Genomic DNA, 27,643 nt, shown 5'->3' on the forward strand with positions numbered 1-27,643 from the left:
AAACACAAATAAGTTTATACGGAACCTAAAAGACTGCTGACTTAATATTCCAAACAAATATTAGCAGAAATTTTGTAGTTTGATATTGTATTTAACCCTTAAATGCGCAATTTTGTTTTACAAAAAATATCGAAAACGCTTCAAGCTTCGAATTTACGTGTCTCATGCAAAGTTATATCGAAACAAAATATTATTTAAAAATCGACTGATAATACTTCAAAATAGTGGGTCGTTCTCCCTGGTACGAAAAATTACCCATCTGGGCTTAGCATGTTTCACCGGCTCTGATTCTAAGTTCTTCATCCCCAAAACTTAATTTTGGAACCTTGTGGGTCGCAAGAAATCCAAAAACTGACGTCACAAGCTTTCAAAGACAGTTACAAATCGAATCGTTCTGCCAACTGAACTACTGTGGATGTAGTGATACACAACTCAGAGGACTTCCCGGTAGCAAAAGGTCGGTATAGTTCCCATTTTTTGTCGATCCCCTGTGGTAGAATTTCGCACACAAAAACTTATTGCATCTCTCGGCTTAGCAATTGTGTGTCAGATTTCGTTGTGTCAAACTATTGACACAGACTAACAGACATGACAGTATGAGTAAATTCTTATAAAAATAATTTTTCGTGATGCACTAGTTCCACCTATATTGTACTGCGCGAACTATTTACTATTTGTACACCCCTTGTGTTATGTAAAAGTTTTTTTACTAGTTGGTTTCCCCTCGTTTGTCAACACCGATCAGCTGCTTGCAGTGATGCCTGATTTCATCAAAATATTTGAAAATAAATCGTCACAATAAATTATTGGATTACGTTGATAATATATTTAACTTTTTCGCGATGTTGGAAGGTAACCATTTATTTGACTCAACGTTGTTCATCAAGACTATTTTTTATTGTGTTGTTAATTTTCACCCGAATTTAAGTGGCGGCAGACCAGAAGCAAGTAAATATTGTAACTAAACAAGTTCGATTTTGTATTGCGTTGGAGGATGAGAAGTAGGCACAATTATGTATATAGTTTTGGCAATATGTATTAAATCTGCATCCTGCATGAATTTCGCATGGAAGTATACAAATCAATACATTACAGATAATTCTGTATGAATGGCAACTCTGTTGGTAAATGAAAAAAATAAACACATTCTAGATGACAGACAGGATGTTTTTGATAGGGTAACGTGGCGCCATCATGACATATGTGAGTACTGTCCCAAATAAAGAAATATTCGAAATGACCGTTAAAATGATTGAAGAATGTAATTTGAGTGTCCTGTCTGTTAGTCTGTGCTATTGACTTCTGTTTTGCTTACTCAATGTTTGATCGATAGGATCTTGAATTAATAATTAATTTCTACCGCGTTATCTGTAAAATGATGATTCGATTGACAGAGAATTTGAATAATTTTTTGCTTCTGCTTGGTGGGCAGTAGAACGAATATTATATTCAAAATGGGCATTCGACTAGAAAAGTTTGGGAACCACTGCTTTAGAAGAATCAAATATATGACTGCTTTAGAAGAATCAAATATATGAGAATATGATTGATATGAGAAAGGCGTCATTACACCACTAGGTAAATCCGTTTTTAAGTCAATTTTCGCTGCACTTTTCTTTTGCGATGCAAAATGTGGAACCGGAGCCGGGAAGCTGCTTAGAATCGAGCTACGCCAGCAGCGCGCGAGGGGCGATCCAATCCACCTTAAATCAATCTTCGAATCATTTACAATGCAAAATGCAGATAAAAGAAAGTGCGGAGAAAAAAATCGGCTAAATTTTTTTCCTGATTTTGGCTGAAGCCGATTTATATGTTGTGCTGTTTCGATTCTTGTGTTCAGGCGTGGCTTATTTTTTTTTTTTTTTTTTTTTTTTTCCCTTTATGGGCTGCTCTGGCCGAGGGGGGTGGTTACAACGATCCACACTTTCCATACCAGACGAACTAGGCTATGGTGCCCAAATGAACACTAGTAACGAAGGAGAAATCCTCCAGCATGTAACCCAAGCGACAGATTCCTTTGCGGCTATCAATTTGCAACGAAAGATACGAGTATCTTCTATTGCAAGTTCGCCAGAGAATTTGTCACTTGAGCAGGAAGTGTGTGCTTCACCCTGTAACCAGTCAATCATTGAGTCGTGCGTCTCTGTCGTATTCGTATTTTGTCATCCTACCAGCTGCTTCTGTGTCTTAAATGTCCTCGTCGATGAAACTTTGCAAATTTCGCATTGTATCCGCTTCGGTCTTGTCCCTGCTTTCCTAAATAGTCTTATATGTCTGAAGCGGTACAAACGATTATTACTTTAAAGTTCCTAAACAGATGTAGATATGTTTGATCTACTAACACTATCCATTCTAATCTGCTCTGATTAATTCTATCTTTGTCGAAGTTACGTTACATTTCCTTTTCCCCATTGCATCGCTTTTTTATTATGCCGGAGAAACCTGTTAATATCTCAATGTGATAATTTATCAAGAATAAAGAAATAAATATTTATAATATTACAATAACAACAACAATAATAATAATGATAATAATAAAAGTAATAATAAAAATAGAAATATTGTGACTTACCAAAAGTTAATATGTCATCAAAAGATTTATTACAATAACATACCAATGTTTCGTCGTTTCACTGGGGCTCTTGATTTGTTTTCAATTTCCTTTTGGTATTCCTGTAGCATCCTAGTATATCCATATCGTTTTTGTCTATAATCTTTTATTTTGATATTTTCTCGTGATAAGAATAAAAGAAAATTAGGTGTTAGTAAGCTTGTTAAATTATATAATGTAAGGATGCGCATTTAACACTAGATTGCCCAGGAAAGTCACAATATGTAAACAATGGAAGGACCGCGTGAAATTCTGTGAACTTTTTTAATTCTTTATTTACCGATATATGCACTTAGGAATACTGCACTAGCTTTTATTTATTCTGTCACAGTTTATATTATTGACTTTCTCTCTTTCCATCATTCTGACTGCCTTTGAGCAGTCTAGGTCTAAACTAAGTGTTGGGCCTTCTAGTGTTGAGCACGCATCCAGGAAACAAGAACTACATGTATTTCGTGAAGAAATACTAGGTGTGATTGGATGAAATGGTCCACGTGAACCGCTCTCTTCCAGAAACACACATCTCACACTCTTAGTTAGAAGGTGACATCTGTGTCCAAGTTTGAGAAATCTAAGTACATTCAAACCTTTCCCGATATGAGAGTGAATTCACACTTGATTAATCAGTTTCGTCATCATTGCAATTTGTAAACATTACCGATACCGAGCCGGATCGGAAAGGTTTGAAAGTTCTTAAACGGTTCATAGGATATCAATTTACTCCTATTCCTGATAACAATAGTCCTCCTTTTAGAATTAAATTCACCAAGCTCAGGACGAATATGATATATTAATATTCATCCCAACTGGATCAAAATAATTCAAATTGGTGACCAATTCCAGGCATAAGAATGCTCGAAACCACCTAATGACCTATTGTCAATTTCAAGCATTATTAGTCCTGTCCACTCCGTGATCGATTCAGACAACACAATAATTTTCATCTTTTAAATTTATAAGCTAACGATCGATCTCGGTATGGTCAGACTTTGTAAATACGCGAAGTGTAAATTGACTCCCACCCCCATCCACCAAGCGGGGGTACGCACCCTGTAGCTCATCATCCAAAGCCTAGGGGATTCTTGTGTTCAGGCGTGGCTTATGAAACAATATCTTTAGAATGACGATGAAAATCATTCGCAGTCATGAAACAAGCTATATAATCGACAATTTCTTCTAAATATCCGTCTCAACTCATCTGTCTAATATGCACATACCGTAGAAATGGCAGTAACTGGATTCTTCTATTTTGTATCCCCCGCACGTCGGTCGCTGTGGATGCAGATTCATGATTAGTAATTTTTCATTTATTACCGCCACTCGATGGTTTCGAAACCGTTTCGGTCCACCACCGACAAAAGTGGTCAGGTGTTTGAGTCCCCGTAATCATCATCCTGGTTCCTGACCGTACCGGAGCGATTCGTGTAAGCATACCGGCGTGGATTGGCATTCTTGATGTTTATTCGACTGCGAAGCAATTTCCGACAGCTCCGTTTCATCTACCGGCCAGCGATGAACGATGAAAAATTATTTGATGAATTGAAAGCTTTGATGCTTAACTGCGCGCTTCTTCGCGGAGATGATTTCATTTTGGCATGTTTTCCCGTTGTTTGTTTGCATTCGATCGACGGTTGAGTAATTACCTTCATTATTTGAATTCTGTAACATTTCATAAAATGTCCGTTGAATGATTCAACCATAACCCTTCTGACATTGTGTGTTTGAAAAAATTGAAACAAGACTGTCGAAGACGTAAAACATAAGCATTTCCATGTACCATGCGAAGTCATTTTTCCACTCAGAATCCTGCTACGCCAAACGTACTAGAAATACACTGAGATCTTTTTACGCGGTTTATTATGCGGTTACTTTATACGCAGTTTTTTATGAAGATTTCCGGTCATGTTTTTTCAACGCAGCTTTTTCTAATAGTACTCCGAAATTTTGCTCGTATTCACCAAAGATTCATACCCCGAGTCAGTTGTCGTATGTTCGAGTCCCGACCTGGGCAGATTCTTAGTGTCAGTAGGTTGATATTTGAGCAATGATTGATTGATTTTCATCTTTTGCTGTCGGCAGCTAATCATATTTACAATTTTCTCCGATTTTAGAGACTGATAGTACAATACACCTTTTTGATCCCATCATTTTCTTTCCGAAGCGATTGGGTTTCGCAGTTGATGTCAATACGATCAGCCAAGGTTGACCCACAACAGACTTTCTGCGTTTGGGACACTCAAAATATATCCATTTCTCGTCTCTCGTTGCGATTTGGCGTAGATTTTTTTCATGCCGAGAAAGCAAAATTTCACTCACCGTTACACTTCTGTTTTCCTACTGTCTATCATTCAGCACATGAGTAATCCATTTTCTCACCTTCTGAATCTTTTCAATGGCTTCAAAAATGACATGGCGATATGCGTTTAACCTCTCCGCCATTTGTTTTTAACTTTGGGTATTGTCTTCGTTCAACAATCCTTGCAGATTCAGCATCTTCAAATTGTTTGGACAGTTAAATCTTGCCAAGGATGCAGTGGTCCGGGAAATGTGCTTCCGAGGAATATAAATGTTTCACTTTTAATTGCGAGCCAAAAACGCTCAAAATTTACCAGCTTCAGTAAACAGATATGAATAATATCATTAACATAGCCATAAATTTGAATTCTACAGACACCATAAGCTTTTTGCCTTTCTCATATAGAAAGGCTATACACTGTGAAAACCGACTTTTGAACCGAGGACCAGATGTCATATACCATTTGACTCAGCTCAACGAACTGAGCAAATGTCTGTGTACGTAATATAAGTATGTATGTGTGTATGTGACAAATAATATCACTAGATTTCCACTGAGATGGCTGAACCGATTTTCACAAACTCAGATTCGAATGAAAGGTCTTATGGTCCCATAGATCGCTATTGAATCTTATTTCGATCCGACTTCCGGTTCCGGAATTGTAAGGCAATGTGTGCAAATCTATGAGAAAATGCGCATTCAATTTTCTCGGAAATTTCCTAACCGATTTTTTCAAATTAAGATGCAAATTTTTATAAAATTTACTGGTAAATTCATCTAGTTAGCAGATCTTATTAGTTGGTAGATATATAAATCTACTTTGGAACTACTAGTGCCCGGTTTCCGCTTCCAAACGCACCAGAAATAGTAAAGAAAATCCCCACAAACGGAACTCACTTCGATTTCTCAGTAACGGTTAAACCGATTTTCATAAATCATGACTCAAATTAAAGCTCTCGGTGTCTTCAAAGACACTGTGTAATTTCATCTAGATCCGACTTCCGGTTCCGAAATTATAGGGCAATGAGTATCAAAATTTTCAAACTGTCATACAAAATGATGCAAAATCGGTGCGCATTGTTACGTGTTGCTACGGAAGAAGAAAACGCACCCACCTAGCGTGCTTTGTTCAATTTTGTATAGTGTGCAAGGTTGCCACATTTAGATCTATATTAACTCGACATAACTGTTTACAAATTGAAAAGGTTACGGTAGTTTATACCCAAAGAAAGTTTTTGATTTTATTCAAGTTTGAAAAAAAATCTTGACAGAACCATTTGTCCTGTCTTTCAATTGTGTAGTTGAAAAGTACCTATATAAAGATATGGTATAGATGGCATTGTAATTCCAGATCTCTAATAACAGTTTCTCTTTGTTTACTTTCTCTTCTAATTATTGCGGCATATTTCAGTAATTTCCAATAAATTCTACAGTGCAAATCAAAAGTTGATGGTTTTAGTCATTATTAATCATTAATCAAAAGGTAAACTGTCATTTGCACTTGGGACTTTTTCTAATGTTTATCTTCAAATATCATACTCAAGATCAACTTTATTCAAGTCGGTAAATGAAACTTTGAAATCAATAATAATAAAAATATATAAAAATTGAACTGGAAAGGTTCTGCAAATGAAAAAGATATCGTGCCGCTGGATCACGCAAATATTTAATTTAAACTAATACGAGGAACGTAAGCGCACTTCAAATACATGTTTGCCTGGATCCATTCCACATTTTTCTCGAAAGCAGGTTTTGAATGTCCGTTTCCATCGTCCTTCAAAAACTACTGCACCAATTTTTTTCAAATTTTTCACACACTTTCTACATGTCAAAAACCAGACCCCAACGTTTTCCTTTTCGTTGTTCGTTACTTTGGAGAGGTTTAACAGCTACACAATGGCGTTTTCACTTTGAATAACCACCAAAAATTAAAAAAAAATCAAACAGAAACATTGCGGTCTAGAAAATTTTCTACTCTAACTATGCTGCGTTCATTTGTTCACTTCTGATTAGTCTGCGCTGAGATACAGTGGACAACACAAATCATGATTTTTAGGAAGCGTCCTCAAAAATGCCTCTTCACCGATTTATTTCTCAACATTTTTAAACGAAAAAATTACAAAATGTTGTTCGAATGATGCTTTTTATCATGCAAAACATGGGAATTTATTTTGTTGAACGATAATTCTGGAAAAAATAATAAAAATAATGATTTTTTTCATCGTTTAGACCCAAACAAACCGGAATTTTGGCGTCGATATGTGACAATGGATGAAACATGGATTCATCACTTCACTCCGGAATTAAAATGATCGTCATTTGAGCTGATAGCAACTGGTGAACATCGTTCAACCTAACAATCAGCTGGAAAGGTTATGGCCTCGATGTTTTGGGATATGCGTGGTGTAATATTCATCAACTATCTTGAGAAAAGAAATATCATTAACAGTCAATATTATATAGTGTTATTAGAGCGTTTGAAGGCTGAAATTGCAAAGAAATGACCGCATACGGCAAAGAAAAAATTTTTGTTTCATCAAAACGTGTCATAAGTCAATAAAAAAAACATGGCAAAACTACATGAATCGAGCTTCGAATTGCTCCCACATCCACCGTATTCGCCAGATTTGGCTCCCAGTGACTACTGGCTGTTCGCAGACCTTGAAAAAGAACTCTCTGGTAAGACATTTCGCCCGAAAGGTTATCGCTGAAACTGAGGCCTATTTTGAGGCGTTCTACAAAAGTGGTATTGAAATGTTAGAGCGGCGCTGGAATGATTGCAGATTACAGGCTCAGAATTTGAAACTATGACTCTGGAACTTAATCCTACACACATAGAAAAAAAAACGTGTGACTTTACATCTTATTAGATGCACATAAATGGAGCGTCACAGTTCACGTAAATTTACGTCGAAGAACATTTAATATTGTGTCTAAAACTCCATGCATGAAATTTGTTGAAAGAAAAAAAATATGATACTGATAGCAACCGCCGCAACTTGAACCGAGAATCATTGGATCGCAAGTTCGTCTGATAATCGACTGAGCCACAGAAGCATGCATGGCCGGTAAAATGTGCATTTAAATTCATACAGTCGCACCTGCTAGTAGAACGCAAGTTACAGTCAAAACCAGTAAAATTCAAGCTCATCTAACATCAAGTCATTACTAATAAAATTTTTCGTCATTTTACAAATTAGGTCTTTATGAATTACATCGTATGAGGGATTAAGTCACCTGTAAAATTCAAATTTTTTTAGAGTGCACCTGTATAATTCAAATTTTTTAGAGTTCCGTGATAGAAGAAATGATAGATTTTCTTACTGTTGAGTTATTAATGGTTCTCTCACACTGCTGAAAATTTTATCATAAATTGCTGATCATATTTCTGATGGCATGGTTAAATAATTATGTTGTTGCGTTCAGTTTAACTCGATATATTCTCGATTGAGTTCTATACATTCTTCCACAGGACGAATTGTGAATAGTAAAATGAGATGTATTAACGTCAAAACAACTATTGAAAAATGATGTCATCTCAAGTAAGGTGACAGAACTCTGAAGAAACAGGATGAAGTGACGAACTTGCATACTAACAAGCTTTATAGCGTTCAATGTGATGATTATTGCATTAGAACTCGGAATCATAAACCGGCCCCGACGTTATCTTTTCAATAAATAGAAAAGCAATTCGTTATCAGTTGTCAAACCCGTATCGCTTTTGCAGTGGATTGTTCCTTCATCATGTCAGTAACAGTTTGAAATGCTTTGGGAACGTCCGGCCGAGATTCCGTTTCCCACGGTCTGGCACGAATTTCAAGGTCCGGATGTCGGCGACACCGACAATCTCGTGAGCTACCGAGTCGAGGACCTAACACCGAATCGGTTCGATGACATAGTGGAGCATTTTTTGGACCACTTTCTAACCGCAGAACCGGAATACGTTGCCAAAGGAGTCCCGGGAGATGAACTGGCCAGACGGGAGATTGTTGACTTTTGGCGTTGGTGTTTCGCTCGCAGACTGACACTGGTTTGCTACAAGGAAGCATCGCGAACCATTATCGGAGGAATTTTATTAAACGTAAAAATGAAGGAGGGGCAGAACGCGAGGATGGTAAGCAAACTTTGGCTGTGCATAAATGATTCCGAACAATTTCTAACCCAAACTGAACTTTCTCAAGGTGGAGAGCGAAAAGTTGAAAGGAATTTTCGCAAGCAATGAATATTTGACAGATACTTTCGACGTTTTCGGTAACTACGGCGTTAGTGAGTATTTGACTGCGTGTGGGATGGCTGTACACCGGAATTACCACGGGACGGGGATCTGCGGTGAGATGCTACGAGCACAAATTCCAATATGTAAAGCGCTTGGGTTAAAAGTTATTTCGACGAATTTTACCGGTACCGAAACACAAGCTGTCGCTGCCAAAGTTGGCTTTCGGAGCGATCTCGAGATGTCGTGAGTGATTTGGTGCTTTTATTTTCGATGGCTCTTAATACGTCTAGTTTCAGGTACGATGAGTTGGCAAAACTGAATCCACTGTTCACCTTCCCGCGAATAGCTTCGAGAAGTACGAAAGTCATGAGTTTAGTGATCAAATAAAAGTCCACGGTTCTAAGCGTTTCGCTTCAGCCGAAATCGAGTGTCCCTAACCTGAAAACGTGAACAGTCATCATGCCGTTTATTGTGCTGGTTATGAATCGTGTTTCCCCGCCTACGTCCTTAGTCTCGAGAGAAAAAGAGAAAAGAAAAGAAAATATCACTCACCCCGTGAATTCATCATGCATGATTATACAATTCGGCGGAAAACTCTGCTCTAGTGGAAGGGTCCAATGAAAGCGCACTAATTTATACATATTTTGGGAAGAATAATGATACAACGCGCGACACCGTTAAAAATATACGGCCGGCGTCCGATTGTTGGAAAATATATTTTCCCGTTTATTTATAAACATCGGACGCACTGGCAATCCCGACGACGTTTATGACGTTGTAAGATATGTCACTCGTCCGACAGTTCTCGGTACTTCTTTACATTTACTAGGACGCGCTTGCTTTGATGGAATGACGGGAAACACGCGGTTGTCATCGAACTCGCTGGTTTGAAAAAAAAAACACTGTTGTAGGCATAATATGAAAGTTTTTGAAACATCAATGTTTTAATAATTTGAAAGATCGCTTACTGAATTTGGCTTTGCTTATTACCGATTGATTCGAAAATCAAACGGAGTGAGAAAAAACCAGTCCTAATGCACCTAGTGGTGTGATAATGCCTTTCTTTTCCTTCATAACAGTCTCATGAAAATATGTTTTATTTTTGTTTTATTAAATAATTTCGAACACTAATTTGAGCTCATTTAAACACCAATTAATTCAGATTGATTCGAGTAGTTCACAAAAGCATGCTTCAGTGTTTAAGTCACATAGTTGGCACCATTTTTCTAACCAAGCGCTTGACATTCGCGTTGCCTATTTGTATTAGAAGAGTGTTGTTAATCTAAAAAACCTGTTTAAATCCACCTAGTCGTGTAATGATGCCTTTCTCATATTTAATACTGTGGTATTCTGTTTTTCTTCGATTTTTGAAAGAAACCAAGGGATTGTTTGTGCATTAACTAGTATAACATACAGAATGTAACAGTACTTTGCTCGCGACGACGATTTTGATTTTTGTTGGATCCGAAAATATGCAGTAATATTTGGCACGATCATAAAACCTCTCATTTGACCGTAAGATTGGGAATGTTGGTTTTGAGTCCAGTGTAGAAACGGTTATTACGGTTTTTGTTTCGCCTGTTTAAGTGATGGTGTACAATATTTAACACACTTTACCCTATAACTCCGGAACCGGAAATCGGATCCAAATGAATTCAGGAATTCCGTATGGAACCGTGAGACCTTTCATTTGAATTTAAGTTTGTGGAAATCGGTCAAACCATCGCTGAGAAAAATGAGTGAGATCCATTTTGGAATATATGACCACTATTTCCGGTACTTCCCGAACTGGACACGGGAAACAGGATAGCCGAAATCGGTTTGTTTAGTTGCCTACTGATAATGGTAACCAATTTGTGTAGTTTTGAGATCAGCTTAGAATTTTTTGTGCGTGTTTTGTTTCGACTGTTTAAGTGACGGTATCAAATTTTAAACCCATTTTACCCTATAATTCCGGAACCGGATGTCAGATCCGGATGAAATTTGGGTGTTTTGTTTGGGACTATGAGAACTTTCATTTGAATTCAAGATTGTAAATTCGATCACGCCATCTCTAAGAAAAATAAGGAAGTAGTTTGAAATAGGATTTATTTTCACTAATCACCCTGTAATTCCGGAACCGGAAATCGGATCAAAGTAAAATTCAGGAACTTTGCATTGGATAATTATAGCTTTCATTTGAATCTAAGTTTGTGAGAATCGGTTCAGCCGTCTCTGAGAAAAATTAGTGCACTTATTTTCATTTTTTTGCACATATCGCCCTGTAATTCCGGAACCGGAAGTCAGATTCGAATAAAATTCAGGAACTTTGTGTGGGATTACAAGACCTTTCATTTGAATCTTAGTTTATGAAAATCGGTTCAGCCATCTCCAAGCAAAAAGAGTGCAAAAAATGTTACATACATACATATACACACACATACACACATACAGACATTTTCCGTACTCGACGAACTGATTCGAATGGTATATGCCATTCGACTATTAACCGCTGGGCAGCACCCCTTATTCCTTAATTGTATGTCCGATTTAGTTCAAATTATGCATGAGGACTTTTTTCGAGGTGCTTAAACTTTTGAGCATTAGAGCTTTACGAAATTAGAGGTGATCATATCTCCGGAACTAGAAGTCACAGCCATTTGATCTTCGAACTTGATCAATGGTCTAACAGTAGCTTTAAAACGGGTCTAAACTTGTTACTTGAAATCTCGTCGAACTGAGTCGAATGGTATATAACATGGTATATGGTATATAACATGGGTCTCCGAAGCTCCGTACGAAAGTCGGTTTTTCCAGCAATTCTAATACCTTTCTACAGAGAAAGACAAAAAGATTTCAGCTGTTTTTCAAAGAAGCACGAATCTAACATTGACAGCAAATGGAGAAAAACGTCGATGATTGTTTCGACTTTTGTTTCAAATCCTATTTAGGAATTATCATCTATTCTCAGATCAATTTTTCATTAGTCGTAGAACTGTTGGTTTGTCTTTCAAATGCATTTACAATCACATCCCTCGATGAGCTCGGTTGCATTGTCAGTTTCAGTCTTTTGCAGCAAAACAACAAGCGTCTGATCACTAGATGCGTCGTAACCAGCGATGTCAGGTCTACGGAAATTTCCATAGATCTACGGATTCTAAGATATTCTACAGATCTACGGATCCGTAGACAAAATCTACGGAAATTGGATTTTTCCTACAGAAATCTACGGAAATTTGAATTTATCAACAGAAAACTACGGGAACTAGTCTTGTCTGGCGAGTTTTCGAGAAAAATCATTCTACGGAAATGGCACTACTAACTTCTGGCTTCGCTGGTCGTAACTATGACAATGATTGTTTATGTTTGAAAAAATATCAAGTTACTGCATGAACGATATTGAGCAATTTTGCCTTATATCCAATGATTCTTACATTTAGAAAGTGAAAACTACTTAGAACCATTGCCTAGAATTTCTTTAGTTTGTTATTGTTTCAGTTTCATTATTATTAGAAACAAAACAACAAGCGTCGATACGCTACTTGCGTCGTAACCATGACAATGTTTGTTTATGTAGAATTAGTCTTAAATTGCAATATGAACGAAAACGCAGTATTTTGCTGCATATCGAGAGGATATTGACACAGGAAAGTGAGAGTCAATTAAAACTATTACTATATTTTTATCTTACGAGGTATCAAAGTGAACTGAAGTAACAAAATATTGTGTGTGTATTTTTACAACTTTCCAAACTTGTGTTGTTGCTATGAAATTTTACCGTCGTTTTGTAATGTTCATCATTTCGCCCATTATAATTCTTTGTATTACTAAGATTGTGATTTTTGTAAAGAATCCGATTTTTTAGGCAAAATTGTGGATTTTGAAACATCTATTGGTAGGTGAGAGAAACTCGATTTGTTTACTTTTGTAAGATTCGCACTTCTTTGAAAAACAGCTGAGTTCATACATTTTGATCGAGAAATATTGAATCAGTAACCAGGAACAAGTAAACACAGTAATAATGTTATTTTGATCGATCCTTAGGTAAAAAAGCAACATAATTAATTGTATTTTTTCCACATTTGGTGAAAAAGAAGTAACTTGAGCCAATTAGATCTGATTCCTGACCTGTTAGTCACCGGAACTTCATAATCTATTGAAGAATCCAGGAAACTATTCTGCGGTCGCACTTTCCGTGGTTTGATTAATATTTATGTAGAAATCGTAAAATGAATATTCAAATTCGAAGACACTGTTTTCAAATCTAGGAAACTTTTAGTTGTTAAAGTTAAAGTTTGATATTAATTTTTAAATTATAAACGAAATTGATTTTATAAGTCTATTTGCTAATGTTTGACTATCTAAATCAAACCTGTATGTGAACTAATAATTTCATTCGAGTATATAGGACAGTTTTAAATCATACGTTTGATGAAAATACCTGAATAATAATTTCGTTATCCACATTTGCAAGGATTTATCTCCTGCATTCGTTCAAACTCAAATAAATTGAAAAAAATCGTTTAAAAATCGGCTAAATCCATGGGATGTGTCAAAAGAATCAATATAACGCCACCTCGTGGTGACCACGTTGATTCAATCATTCAATAGCTAATTGATATTTAATATGCTCAAGCGAACAAGGTGTGCAGCAGACAGCAGAGAATTTGCACCGACATACAATGCAAGAGCGACAATCTAGCAAGCGAACGAATATATGATTTTGAATCAGGAATTTAACTTGAGAATTCTGAAACAAATTTCAAGATATGAATTATAGCTCTGAATTAATTCTTGAACAAAAGTTTAGATCTGAGCTCCGAACCAGGATTTTAGAATTTCTGAGCCATCGTTTATTTCCTGAATTCAGTGTTAACATTTAATTTCGGAAATTCTGTTTCGTAATTTAATTCCTAAATTCAATCTAAAAAAATAATTTTAAAATTCAGTCTCAGAATTCAAGTTTAAAAATCAGTACCTGTACCTGGAATTGAACTTGGAACTAGGGTTCCAGAACTAGATTTTGGAACTGAATTCAGTTCCTTTATTCAGGTTCGGAATTTAGTTTTATCATTAGATTCGAAGCCTGGATTCTACCATGAGTTCAGTTTCAGAACTAAATTCATGAGTTCTTGAGAACTGGAATGGAATTCCGAACCTGAACTGAATTCGAACTGGCTTCGAATTTAGTACTTTAATCCAGTTCCAGTTTCTGAATGCCCACCGAATTCAGGTTCTGTTGTAGATAAATAAAGGGTGATTTTTTAAGAGCTTGAGAACTTTTTTAAACAATAAAACGCATAAAATTTGCAAAATCTCATCGGTTCTTTATTTTAAACGTTAGATTGGTACATGACATTTACTTTTTGAAGATAATTTCATTTAAATGTTGACCGCGGCTGCGTCTTAGGTGGTCCATTCGGAAAGTCCAATTTTGGGCAACTTTTTCGAGCATTTCGGCCGGAATAGCCCGAATTTCTTCGGAAATGTTGTCTTCCAAAGCTGGAATAGTTACTGGCTTATTTCTGTAGACTTTAGACTTGACGTAGCCCCACAAAAAATAGTCTAAAGGCGTCAAATCGCATGGTCTTGGTGGCCAACTTACCGGTCCATTTCTTGAGATGAATTGTTCTCCGAAGTTTTCCCTCAAAATGGCCATAGAATCGCGAGCTGTGTGGCATGTAGCGCCATCTTGTTGAAACCACATGTCAACCAAGTTCAGTTCTTCCATTTTTGGCAACAAAAAGTTTGTTAGCATCGAACGATAGCGATCGCCATTCACTGTAACGTTGCGTCCAACAGCATCTTTGAAAAAATACGGTCCAATGATTCCACCAGCGTACAAACCACACCAAACAGTGCATTTTTCGGGATGCATGGGCAGTTCTTGAACGGCTTCTGGTTGCTCTTCACTCCAAATGCGGCAATTTTGCTTATTTACGTAGCCATTCAACCAGAAATGAGCCTCATCGCTGAACAAAATTTGTCGATAAAAAAGCGGATTTTCCGAATGGACCACCTAAGACGCAGCCGCGGTCAACATTTAAATGAAATTATCTTCAAAAAGTAAATGTCATGTACCAATCTAACGTTTAAAATAAAGAACCGATGAGATTTTGCAAATTTTATGCGTTTTATTGTTTAAAAAAGTTCTCAAGCTCTTAAAAAATCACCCTTTAGATGGTGGCAAAGAATACTCAACAGTTGTAATCAATTCAGGAAACGAAACAGTAGAAGTTTAAAAATTTACACAATCTAATACGAACGGTTATTGATATTCGGAAGTGTTAAAAAGTCAGGTGAGTAATGTCAGAAACATAACCAGATGACGTGAATACGAATAAAAGGGATGGTTCAGTTTCTTTGATGTTAAAAAATCTGAATTCTGGTTCCTGAAATAAAGGAACCAAATTTTATAGCCGAATGCTAGAACTGAATGTGAGACCTGCATTCTCAATTTCAATGCTATATTCTGGAATTGAATTCTAGGCAGTGTTGGTGATTGCCGAAAATTTGATAGAAGCTGCTATATTGCTATCTATATCGTATACAACATTTTCAATCCGGTAGAAGATGCTACAAGAACTCGAGTCTCTGAATGCATGAACCGTGAGAGAATTTTGCTGCATTTCTTCGCTCCACTTCATACTTTGAGTGTTTCAAAAAAAATTACAGTCTGATAATGATCGTATCTGTGTGGAATTTCCCAAGAGAGAATCGCAAGTTGACAATTATCGCAGAAAATCGAATCGATGATTCAACTTGATGATTCTCATACTAGGTTGCAATATTTCAAAACCCTTGTGTGGAGCATTCACAAACATTTTCATAGACACAACTTATACAAAGGTTATATGCACATAGTTAGAATAAGCGGCAATAGTAAAATGATTCTATAGCAGTTATCAACTACCTGTATAGAATCGGATCGCGAACGAGAATAAGCGACGAACGAGAAATGTTGCTTCAGAAAGAATCCCCACAGCAGCGTGCTAACTCGTGATGCTCGAACAGGTCATCGAAAGAAATTCGCTCTCGCACTGGTGTCTATTCTATGTTAAATGAACCATACCGGGTTTTTGTTGCTGCGATGATATCCGTCTTTCTTTGATGGCACTGATTGAATCGTGTGAAGAGTTGCTAGTGAGCGTTCTTTGATACGATAAAAGCCATCCTTGATTCTAGGCATGAACTCTGGAACTGAATTCTGAAGCTGCATTCAAGAATTTAATTCTGGATTGTTTAGCTGATCCTGTGTTGTTAACCTGAATATTGGAACTGAATTCGAGACCCGGAATTTAGTTAAAAAGTCTTCCACAATTCAGTTACACTTCTAAAATTGTAGAGTTGAATTTTTGAACTAAATTTAAAAACTGAATTTGGATGCTGGATTCTTGAATGCATTTTAAAGTTGAATTCTTGAAATACTTCCTAGTTCCAAAACTTCAGATTTAGAACTCAGTTTCAGAATTCTGAAACTGAATTCTGAATTTGAATTCTGACAAGAAATTTTCGAATGAATTTTGCTCTGAACCACAATTTTAGTTTCAAACTTCAGATCCAAGGTCTTGAATCAAGAGTTCGGTTTCATGTGCGGAATTCTGAAAATGAAAAAGAAAATCTGGTCTTGGATTTTGAATTTTAATTCTAAAACTGAATTCTAGAAACTGAATTCTGATCTGAACTGAACGGGTCAACGGGTAAGACGTCAAATTGCGAAAATTTGTAATTAGAATTTATCAGAATGTAAACCTTCACTAAAATGCTTATATAAACCGATTTGCATATTTCAACAGATAAGTAATTCTAATAGATTGTTAGATAGCATTTGGAGCCATTTTGAAGGCTGATTATGCATCATGATCCACATCCTCGACAATTTTTCGTTGTATTTTTCTCCGCTTTTTTCGCTCTTGTTTGAAAAGAAAGAGGCTCTGCAAACGTCCTGCAGCAGAACTGCTCACAGTGCCGGTTGATTCCAAACTAAATCAAATTTGGTTAAGAGCTTTTTTTATACTTGATTTCGTTTGTAGCTTTTTCACAAATGGGCGGTCCCAATGGCCACAAAAACAGCAAAATGTAGAATTTTTATGTCGTTTTTTTTCATTTCGGATTTACATATTTTAGTGAAAGAAACCTTCAACGGAATGGGCCATTTCGCGTGGTGCCATTTCGCCGAAAGCCATTTCGCCGAAAGAGTCATTTCGCCGAATCCTGAAATCGTGAACAATTTCATGATTCTCTTGGCATTTTAATATTTTTTTATTGCATATAATTCGCACGATGCGGCTCGACAAATTCACTGGATATGTTGGCTGCGGCTCCGTTCTAGATGACCCATGCGCAAAGTCCAATTTTGGCACACTCTCTCGAACATATCGGCCGGAATTTCACAAATAATGCTAGTGGCACATAATCCCCACCAAACAGTGACTTTTTTGGAATGCATTGGTAGCTCTTGCAATGCTTCTGGCTGGTCTTCACTCCAGATGCGACAATTTTGTTTGCTGACGTATCCATTCAACCAGAAATGAGCTTCGTCACTAAAACAAAATTTTTCGATAAAAAAATTGATCTTCCTCTAACTTTGCCAGCGATGCATGATTAAACCATAGACCAAACTGAACAAGCTTGACAATGACACAGAACACGATTTACGCATGATCTGTCAAAAACAGTGTTGCCAAAAAAGATACCAGCTTTTATATCTTTATTTCAGATTTGTTTTATTGTATTGACATCTTCCAACTGTCTAGTTGTTGTGGTGATTTGAAAAGTAAACAATAGAAATGAGAAACGAAGCTGTTTATATTTTGAACAGATTTCCCACCTTCTAACGTCTATTTGTTTTACTCAATAAAACGCGAGTAGGCTGCTTTCTGCTGTTGAACTGCCTACTGGACGGAGCAATCGGGTGTTTGCAAAAGTAGTGTATAATTTCTTCAGTTGCTTCAACGAATGTAACTGGGTGGCTAGAGCGAACCCTCATGACAAGTAATGAATGATAAATATAGTTTTTAACTAGGGGAACGGAAGCTAACAGAACTGAAATAGCATTTGTAATCTGATTACTGATTGAAATATAACCAACACGTAAAAATACGTAATCAATACAATCACTCCCAAATCCTGATTTTAAAATAAATAATGCCTACTTGGATCTACACTGCATTTAGCAAAATATACGTTAGAATAAACTATAATTTACTGAAAATTGCAAAATATATTGAATAATGTAGTAGGGAAGATTATCTGTACAGTAACATTCATACATTGAATGGGAACCAATTGATTAGTTGAACTCTGTTACCCGCAGTTAATAGTAACCAGCCGAAGCGAACACAAGCCAATTTCCACATCATTATTTATTCACATTTTATCGATGACATTGATTGATAGGTACCGGTGTTTACATAAATTAGCCGTTTAAATGAACATTTCCAGTTAAAGCCACGCCATCCAACACCACTTCCGTTGCGCAGTATGAAAACAAATCATCGCATCGTCACACTAAAAATATATTTATTTAATTAACCTCAAAAAGGAATGAAAAGTGCCTCTCTCTCTATAGCGTTAATCGTTGCCTGACCGGTGCAGATGATTTTCCTTCCGTTCTCTACAGCAGCCACACGCGATGACGTGGTCCACGGAATTCCGCCGTTGACAAACGAAAATATAATTATAATTCATTAAATAAACAGACCGAACAGGACTGCAGCAGTCCTGTGACACGTTCCTGTATGTAACCGAAGTCCTTGGACAAGTTCAATGTCATCAAGAACAGCATCTCATTCTCAACCGCATGCAGCCGGAAAATTTATTATTCTATTATACTTTATCCTGCACTTTATTTACTGCACTCATAACATATTTATTTGTAACATTCGGTTATACGCTTCAATTGAACATCAAAGCAACCTTCTCCTCAACACAACAAAAAAAAAGCTAAAATACTTGACAGCTGTAACTCAGAGATTGCATGGCACATGTGATCAACCGGAAGCTTTTTGTTCGGATTTAACCCTCAAGTTTAACGACCGCTGCTTCCCGCGTTAGTACATAACAAATGCCACGTAATCGAATTCTCCGCTTTTGAGTCAAACATCCTCTAAGTAATTCCTTTTTCCGAGTGGGTTTGTGGGTTTTGTTCTGGGCGGGTAATATTTTTTTCTTTCACGAACGACGCTTTGATCTCTTGTAAAGCAGTATTTCATTCTTCATTTCCAAGACGCTACCGGAGCGTGACAGGCCTGGCATCCGGGTTCAGCCTTTCTGCAATTCAATATCAATTCACAAACTTTCACCCGTTCCGTTATTCATGTAGGTATGCACTCTTTCTCTCTCGTACAAAAGGTCTCTTGAGTAGGCGAACACTCGACGATGATCCGCCCGTGACTGGCCACATCCGCCTATCGACATATGTCGGTTTCAATTTTCACAGAACAGGACGCGACTTTTTTTCCAGCGAACACGAAAATTGAGTTCAAAAGTTAACACCGAAACTTCCAGTAAAGTGCGTGCAGTCCGTATTCTTTCCGATCTGCGCCATCGTCCAGATCAAAGGAAGACTGATCCGGAACAGGACGTGACCTTCCCGGAGCTTTGTTTTTTGTTTCGTTCATTGTATAAAATGAAGCAATCCGATTTGGTTCATATTGGTAGCATAAATTATTCATCCCAACAAATGGTCCCTTTCTCGATTCGCCAGGATTTACAGAGCCTGAAAATTTAATGGCACTCTAAACGAAACGTATTTACTTTGCTGTGCTGTGCTCTGCGATTCGGCTGCGGTCCTTGATGTGGGTTCTGATCTGTTAGTCAATTTGTTCCGAGGTTGATTGGAAAATAAAAATAAAGGTCGCTTGAACAATGAATCACTCCGGCGTTGTGCGGATGACGAGGATGCGCGGAAATTTATGTGTAGAATAAAAGTCCCTTCTTTAATTCCAATGTTTCTATCTTCAACCGAGGGAAATAGAAACAACACTTAATTTACGGCACGATGACTAGTCTGCCTATACCCTATTAAATATAGATGAAGTCGTCACTTCTTGTCAAGAAATGAGAGACAATCTTTGACAGGAACTTGGTTTTTTGTATAATCAAACCACACTTTATAAAGAATGTTCAAAAAATTTCTCTAAATTTTCATGTTTTCGAATTGGGTTGCTGTCAAAGTTATCCGACTGTCAAATTCAACGTTTATGCACATTTGACAGTCGGGCAAGTTATTTTGTCATTGCCAAAAAATAGCCCCGCTCGAAATCATGACTATTTTTGACAATTCGATTGTTATTTTCAGTGAAAGTGACAGTGAAAAGAAAATCTCGCAAAAAAATTCATTTTCAAATCGTTTTTTCTGTGTAATTTTTTTCATACTTTCAGTTAAAGAGAATATTCCAAAGAAAAGTTTCAAAAAATTGTAAAACGAAGTTAGTAGTTTTTTTCGAAGTTCTTTTTACGTTCTCTGTTTTGCTTTTATTATACCACTTGATTACTTTGTTTTTTTTTCAGTGCTAAATAAACCTTAATAACTTTCCATGCGTAAAACTTTGAAAATATTGTTGTAAGTTATAGGCGTTATCTGAGTTACATTTTTAAGAATAATGCGCTACTTTTTCATAACTAATAGACGTTACATACGTTACATTTTCGTAAGACATAGGCGTTGCATTTGTTACTTTTTGAAGGTTAAGATGTTATGAGGAGTTACATATGTTAATTTTGTGTAATTTATAAGCGTAACACGCGTTATTTTTGTAAGTTATTTAGAACTTCTTTAGAAACGTTGCATGCGTTGCGCATTCTTTTGTAAATTATAGGTGTTACGAGGGTAATATGTTTTACTTTTTCGAAAGTTATAGGCATTACTTTTTTTTAAAATAAGGCGTTACGAAGCGTTACTTTTTTGTAAGTTATATGAATGACATGCGTTACATGCGTTACTGTTCCATAATCAATGGGCGTTACATACGTTATTTTTTAGTAAGCTATAGGCGTTAGTAAGCGTTACATGTGTTAGTTTTTTTGTTTTATATGTTACGAAGTGTTAATTTTTTGTTAGTTATAGGCGTTACATGCGTTACTTTTTCAAGGCCAAGGCTTTGCGAACCGTTACATACGTTACTTTTCCATAATTGATAGGCGTTGCAAAGGTTACTTTTTTGTTAGTTAAAAGCGTTACGAAGAGTTATGTGCGTTACATGTTTGTAAGTTTTAAATAAAGAGATGGCTTTTTGGTCAATTGGTTTCTCGTCAAAACATTTATTTTTTGTTAAAGGCCAACGTTTCGAAGGTTATACCTTCATCTTCAGGGCAACTGTAATTTTATGTATTATTTAGTCACAAAAATTTTTTCCACAAAATACAATAATTTTACAAAATGTACTCACAACGACTACAAATATTTTTCGTCAAGTATGGTGTAACATTTATAATAGTTGATTGAAAAACGGCTACTCTACACTAAAACACAAAAACGAGACATACGAATTCAATTTGTTTAGAAATTTTGATTCGAATTATTTGTTTTGCCAAGAACTTACACAAGCACTTCCCACGCACATCGACTTCGATTGAGCACTGAAATATTGCAAGCAGCGAATATGGAAGACAGTAGAGCAAAAATTAGAGTGAAACAGATGAGAAATGATAGACAGCGAAATCGGAGACGAGATTGACAGTTAATGTGTGAGAGAGAGCAACAGACCGGAGTATACAGCATTCAAATTATGCGTGTCGGTTCTGAAGTTAATGGTTGAGCTGTCAGTAAAAATATGGCACATTTCTAATATTTGTAACGCATTAGTTCTGTTTTCTTGATCGAGAATTCTGGTTTTGTTCAGATCAAAACTGTGTTCATTGTCGATCATATGAACCATCAATGCGGTTTTTTTTGAAATCATCTATATTGCTCTCTGTCTTTTCGGAAACCGACAATTTGAATTTTTTATATCGTTGTATTAATGAACGATGTCCAGACAACCGTTGTTTCAGTTGCTGTAAGTAAGTTCTTGGCAAAACAAATAATTCGAATCAAAATTTCTAAACAAATTGAATTCGTATGTCTCGTTTTTGTGTTTTAGTGTAGAGTAGCCGTTTTTCAATCAACTATTATAAATGTTACACCATACTTGACGAAAAATATTTGTAGTCGTTATGAGTACATTTTGTAAAATTATTGTATTTTGTGGAAAAAATTTTTGTGACTAAATAATACATAAAATTACAGTTGCCCTGAAGATGAAGGTATAACCTTCGAAACGTTGGCCTTTAACGAAAAATAAATGTTTTGACGAGAAACCAATTGACCAAAAAGCCATCTCTTTATTTAAAACAACATTAACTGGTCGCACCCGCATCAAACATGTTTGTAAGTTAAAGGCGTTACTTTTTTAAGGTTAAGGTGTTATGAGGAGTTATAGGTGTTACGAACTTTTGAATGTGTTACTTTTTCGAAAATTCTAGGCATTACGAAGTGTTACACGCTTTACTTTTCATAATAAGGAGGTGTTACATATGTTGTTTTTTTGTAAGATACGAAGCGTTGCACGCTTCACTTTTTGTAATTTAAAGGAGTTACGTGGCGTTGCATGCAAAATTGTTTTATAAGTTGGAGGTGTTACGTGCGCTACTTAAAGTAATCCATGTAACGCTTCCTAACGCCTTCAACATACCAAAAGTAACGCAGGTAACACATATTAATTATGAAAAGTAAAGCATGTAACGCTTCGCAAGGACTCATGTAAACTAAGTCCTTACGAAGCGTTACGTGCATTACTTTTAATAATTAATAGGTGTTACATGCGTTACTTTATTGTAAGTTATTGGCATTAGGAAGCGTTAAATGTGTTACATTTTGTAAGTTATAGACGTTACATGCGTTACATATTAACAGTTAAAGTGCTATGAAGCGTTACTTTTAGTAAATTATATGCATTACATGCATTATTTTTTAATAAGTTATAGGCATATCGAAGCGTTACATGTGCTACTTTTTTTTAATAAGTTCTTAAGAAGCGTTACGTGCCTTATTTTCCATAAATAATAGGTGCGTTACTTTTTTGTGAGTTACGAAGCGTTAGATGCTTCACTTTCTGTAAGTCGGCTGCAATACTGTTTTATAAGTTGTAGGCGTGCGTTAAAGTAACACATTAAACACTTACTAACTTCTTTAACTCACGAAAAAGTAACGCATGTAACACTTAATAATTATGAAATGATGACGATAACGCACAAGGACTTATTTAAAGCGTAACGCTTAATAAGGACTTATTTAGAATAAGTCCCTACGAAGCATTAAGTGTTTTACTTTTCATGATTAATAGGTGTTACATGTGTTATTTTTTATGTAATTCATAGGCGTTATGAAGCAATTTATGTGTTACTTTTTGCAAGTTATAGGCGTTACATGCATTATGTTTGTACAGTTAAAGTGATATGAAGCGTTACTTTTCGTAAATTATAAGCATTACATGCATTATTTTTTCATAAGTTATAAGCCTATCGAAGCGTTACACGCGTTACTTTTTTTAGTTAAATATGCTATGAAGCGTTGCTTTTTTGTAAGTTATAAACGTTATATACGTGACTTTTTAAGGCTAAGGCATTATGAAGCATTACATACGTTACATTATCATAATTAACAGGGTTTATGTTCGTTACTATTTTGAAGGTTACAGGCGTTACGAAGAGTTATATGCGTTAATTTTTTGTAAGTTTAAGGCGTTTCATGCTCTACTATTTTGTAATTGCGTTAATTGCGTTTCTTTTTTAAAATAAGTTTTTGAGAAGCGTTACGTACATAACTTTTAACAATCAATAGGTGTTACATGTGTTATTTTCTTGTAAGTTATAGATGTTACGAAGCGTTACTTTTAAGTCATTTATGGGCGCCACAAAGTGTTACATGCGTTACTTTTTTGTAAGCTATAGGCGTTACATGCGTTGCATTTATAAGGTTACTCAAGGTTATAGGTGTTACTAACCGTTACACGCGTTACTTTTTTGTTAGTTATTGGTTTTACGAAACGTTACATGCGTTACTTTTTTGTAAATTATAGGCGTTACATGTTTTTTACTGTTTTTTTATTTTTACCTGCAGTTTGTATATTTTAACAGTTGAGAAATTCTTGTAAATATTTATAGCCCACAAAATACTTTTTCGAAAATTCTAGACTTTACTTTTTGTAAGTAAAAGGTGGTACATGCGTTACTTTTTTGTATGTTACGAAGCGTTACATACTTTACTTTCTGTAAGTTAGATGTGTTACGTGCGTTACTTAAAGTAACTCATGTAACGCTTCCTAACACCTACAGCTTACAAAAATGTAACGCATGCAACACTTATTAATTATGAAAAGTAATGCACGAAACGCTTCACAAGGACTTATTTACAATATGTCCTTGTGAAGTGTTACGTGTGTTACTTTTTCGTAATAGGTGTTGCATGCGTTGGTTTTTAGTAAGTTATAGGTATCATGAAGCGTTAAATGTGTTACTATTTTAAGGCTAAGGTGTTATGAGGTGTTACATGCGTTACTATTTTGTAAATGTAAACGTAACATGTGTTATTTTTAAAGGTTATAGATGTTACCAACCGTTACGTGCATTTTGTCGTAAGTTGGAGGCGTTACGAAGCGTTGCCTGCAATACTGTTTTATAAGTTGTAGACGTGCGTAACTAAAAGTAACACATTACACGTTTCCTAACGCCTTTAACTGACAAAAAAATAACGCATGTAACACATATTAATTATGAAAAGCAATGCACGTAACGCTTTGCAAGGACCTATTTTTAAAAAAGTAACGCACGTAATGCCTACCGCTTGCTAAACAGTATTGCAGGCAACGCTTCGTAACACCTTTAACTTACAGAAAGTAAAGCATGTAACGCTTCGTAGTGCATTTCACTTAAAGCGTAACGTAAAATAAATCCTCGGGAAGCGTTACGTGCATTACTTTTCATAATTAATAGGTGTTACATGCGTTACTTTCTTATATGTTATAAGCGTTAGGAAGCGTTACATGTGCTATTTTTTTTGTATATTATAGGGGTTACATGCGTTACTCTTTAGTGGTTAAAGGTTCATGAGGTGTTCCTTTTTGTAAATTATAAGCGTTACATGCATTATTTTTTCATAAGTTATAGGCATATCGAAGCGTTACTTTTAAAAGTTATAGATGTTAATAAGTGTTACTTTTTTATTAGTTATAGGCATTATATACGTGACCTTTCCAGGGTGTAACGAAGTGTTACATACGTAACTTTTCCATAGTTAATAAGTGTTACATTCGCTACTTTGTTGTAAGTTTTAGGCGTTACATTTCTAGGTAAATAAAGTTGTTGAGACGTTGAATACGTTACTATTTTGTAAACGATATGCATTCCATGCGTTGTTTTTATGTAAGTTATAGGTGTTACAAACCGTTACATGCATTACTTTTTCGAAAATTCTAGGCGTTACGACGCGTTACATACTCTACTTTCTGTAAGTTGTAGGTATTGTGAAGCGTTGCATGTGTCACTATTTTGTATGTTATAGGCGTTACATGCGTTGCGTTTTAAAAGTTAAAAATCTATGAAGTGTTACTTTTTTGTGAATTTTAAAAATTACTTGCATTATTTTTTTATAAGTTATAGATATATCGAAGCGTTACTTGCGTTACTTTTTTAAGTTATAGATGTTACAAAGCCTTATTTTTGGTAAGTTTTGGACGTTACATGCGTTATTTCTTCAAGATTAAAGCGTTTGGGAGCATTACATTCGTTACTTATCCTTATTCAATAGGTGTTACATGCGTTACTTTTTGTGTTGCGAATCGTTACTTTCTAGTTAGTAATAGGCGTTACACGGGTTACTTTTTTGTAAATAATAAATGTTATGAAACGTTAATTTTTTTGTAAATTATAGGCGTTACATTTTGTTGTTGTTTATTTTTATTTGCGATGCGCATATTTTAACAGTTGAGTAAATCTTGTAGCTCTTTTGTAAACATTTATAGCCCTCAAAAGGGCAAATTTCGCAGAATTTTTGCCTTCGTAGATCATTTTCCGGTGTATTTTACTCCAATGCAAACGACCAGCAACTGAATGCAAATGTAACTGCTTTAGTTTCAAGTGCTTGCAATTCGGCTGCTGGTCGTGTCGAGCCCATTCAATATGAATTCATGAAAATTTGACAGTAGCAACAAAACCACGGGATGGCGGATCTTTGCATAGGTCACTGCTCTAACGAACCAGGTGTCGTACGTTCGAACCCCAACCCGGAAGGATTATTAGTGTCAGTAGGATCGTAGCATCAGTCATGCAATGATTCAGTACGCTACGAATCGACTGAGAAATCTGTTGAAACAGAAAGTCAAATTCCACCAAAAGAATGTAAAAACCAAGGCCTTGCTTTACAAAACAACGTTTGCTCCAATCGTGGCCTACTCAGCTTTTCCAGATCTGAGCGTGTCGAACTTGTTCAAAGCAAATTCAAGATACTGAACATAATGATGGAGACGCTTGTTACTTCACGCACTTCGACTGTCGACTGTCGTAGCCTTCTAATATCACTTAATTAGGAAAACAACAATTTTTGCTAGTCTAAGTTGGATTCGCACTAAACAATGGTAGAGCAGTGGAGCAAGAAAACCTGATAATTTTATAAGAATCAGTTTCGAAGGTGATCCGAATTTCAGTGCAATAGCGTTGAGACGAGTTTCAAAGCTGACTTCTAACAAACGGTTTAACAGTTGTTAAAGTGGACACTGGGTTAAGTTAACTAGAACCAGAGTTGTTATTTTTTCTTAAATCTGTCTCTGACTCAAAAATTTTTCTGGATTTGTCTGTGTCTAACTATGTACAATAATCAGAAGTTTCCATTTTCAAATGGTATTTTGATTGTTTGTCATCAAATCAATATTTTGGGACGCTCAAACGCAAAAATCACTCCCAACATTTTTCCATCTACAGCATCATAAAATTCAGACGAAGAAAAGGTTTTAATGTCCTTGAATTTGGGTTCTAAAGACTATTTTATTTCGTTGTGCTTCGATTTCTTATCATTTTCATATACAGATTTTCAACACAGATTTTTGATGGTGCAGATGTCACTGCGATCGACACTATTTTGGGTGCTACATTCACTTCAACAAAAATTTTTATTTTACTGTTGGTTAAAATGACAAGTTTGTTTTTAAACGAGATGGAAATAAAGTAGTAAATCTTTTAAGAAGTGTTCAATTATTATAGTTGGAATATTTCATTACAAGGTAGGAGAATTTTGTTATCATTCCGGAAGGTAGTGGAACATTTTGAAAGATCGTGGTGAATAGTCTAGTAGGTGACAGATCCTTTTTTCCAACGTATAGCAAATTTCAAATTTACACAGTATTTTGTTTGAGCTTGTATATTTGTTATCTGTGACTAAAATGACATGTGTGAGTGGAGTATCAAGCGCCTCCATCAGTACGACTATTGCAAAGAACTAAACGATAGATCATTATGAAACATTCTAGCAATAAAAATATTAAAACTTGTCCGCATAGTCCGGTTA

At 35.9% G+C, this 27,643-nt stretch overlaps 2 protein-coding genes across 3 annotated transcripts in view; one reads left to right on the top strand and one right to left on the bottom strand.

The window, feature by feature from the left end:
- The window catches only part of LOC131435017 (uncharacterized), a 425,332-nt gene that overhangs the window by 119,232 nt on the left and 278,457 nt on the right, over positions 1-27,643 (bottom strand). The window lies entirely within an intron of this gene.
- Positions 8,394-11,533, top strand: LOC131435019 (uncharacterized). Its single transcript, XM_058602476.1, has 3 exons — positions 8,394-9,021; positions 9,089-9,366; positions 9,420-11,533. The coding sequence occupies exons 1-3, from the start codon at positions 8,671-8,673 to the stop codon at positions 9,508-9,510; spliced, it is 720 nt and encodes a 239-aa protein (XP_058458459.1). The 5' UTR covers positions 8,394-8,670; the 3' UTR covers positions 9,511-11,533.

Source organism: Malaya genurostris, chromosome 3 (assembly GCF_030247185.1).
Source record: "Malaya genurostris strain Urasoe2022 chromosome 3, Malgen_1.1, whole genome shotgun sequence".
In the NCBI taxonomy this organism is placed as follows: domain Eukaryota; kingdom Metazoa; phylum Arthropoda; class Insecta; order Diptera; family Culicidae; genus Malaya; species Malaya genurostris.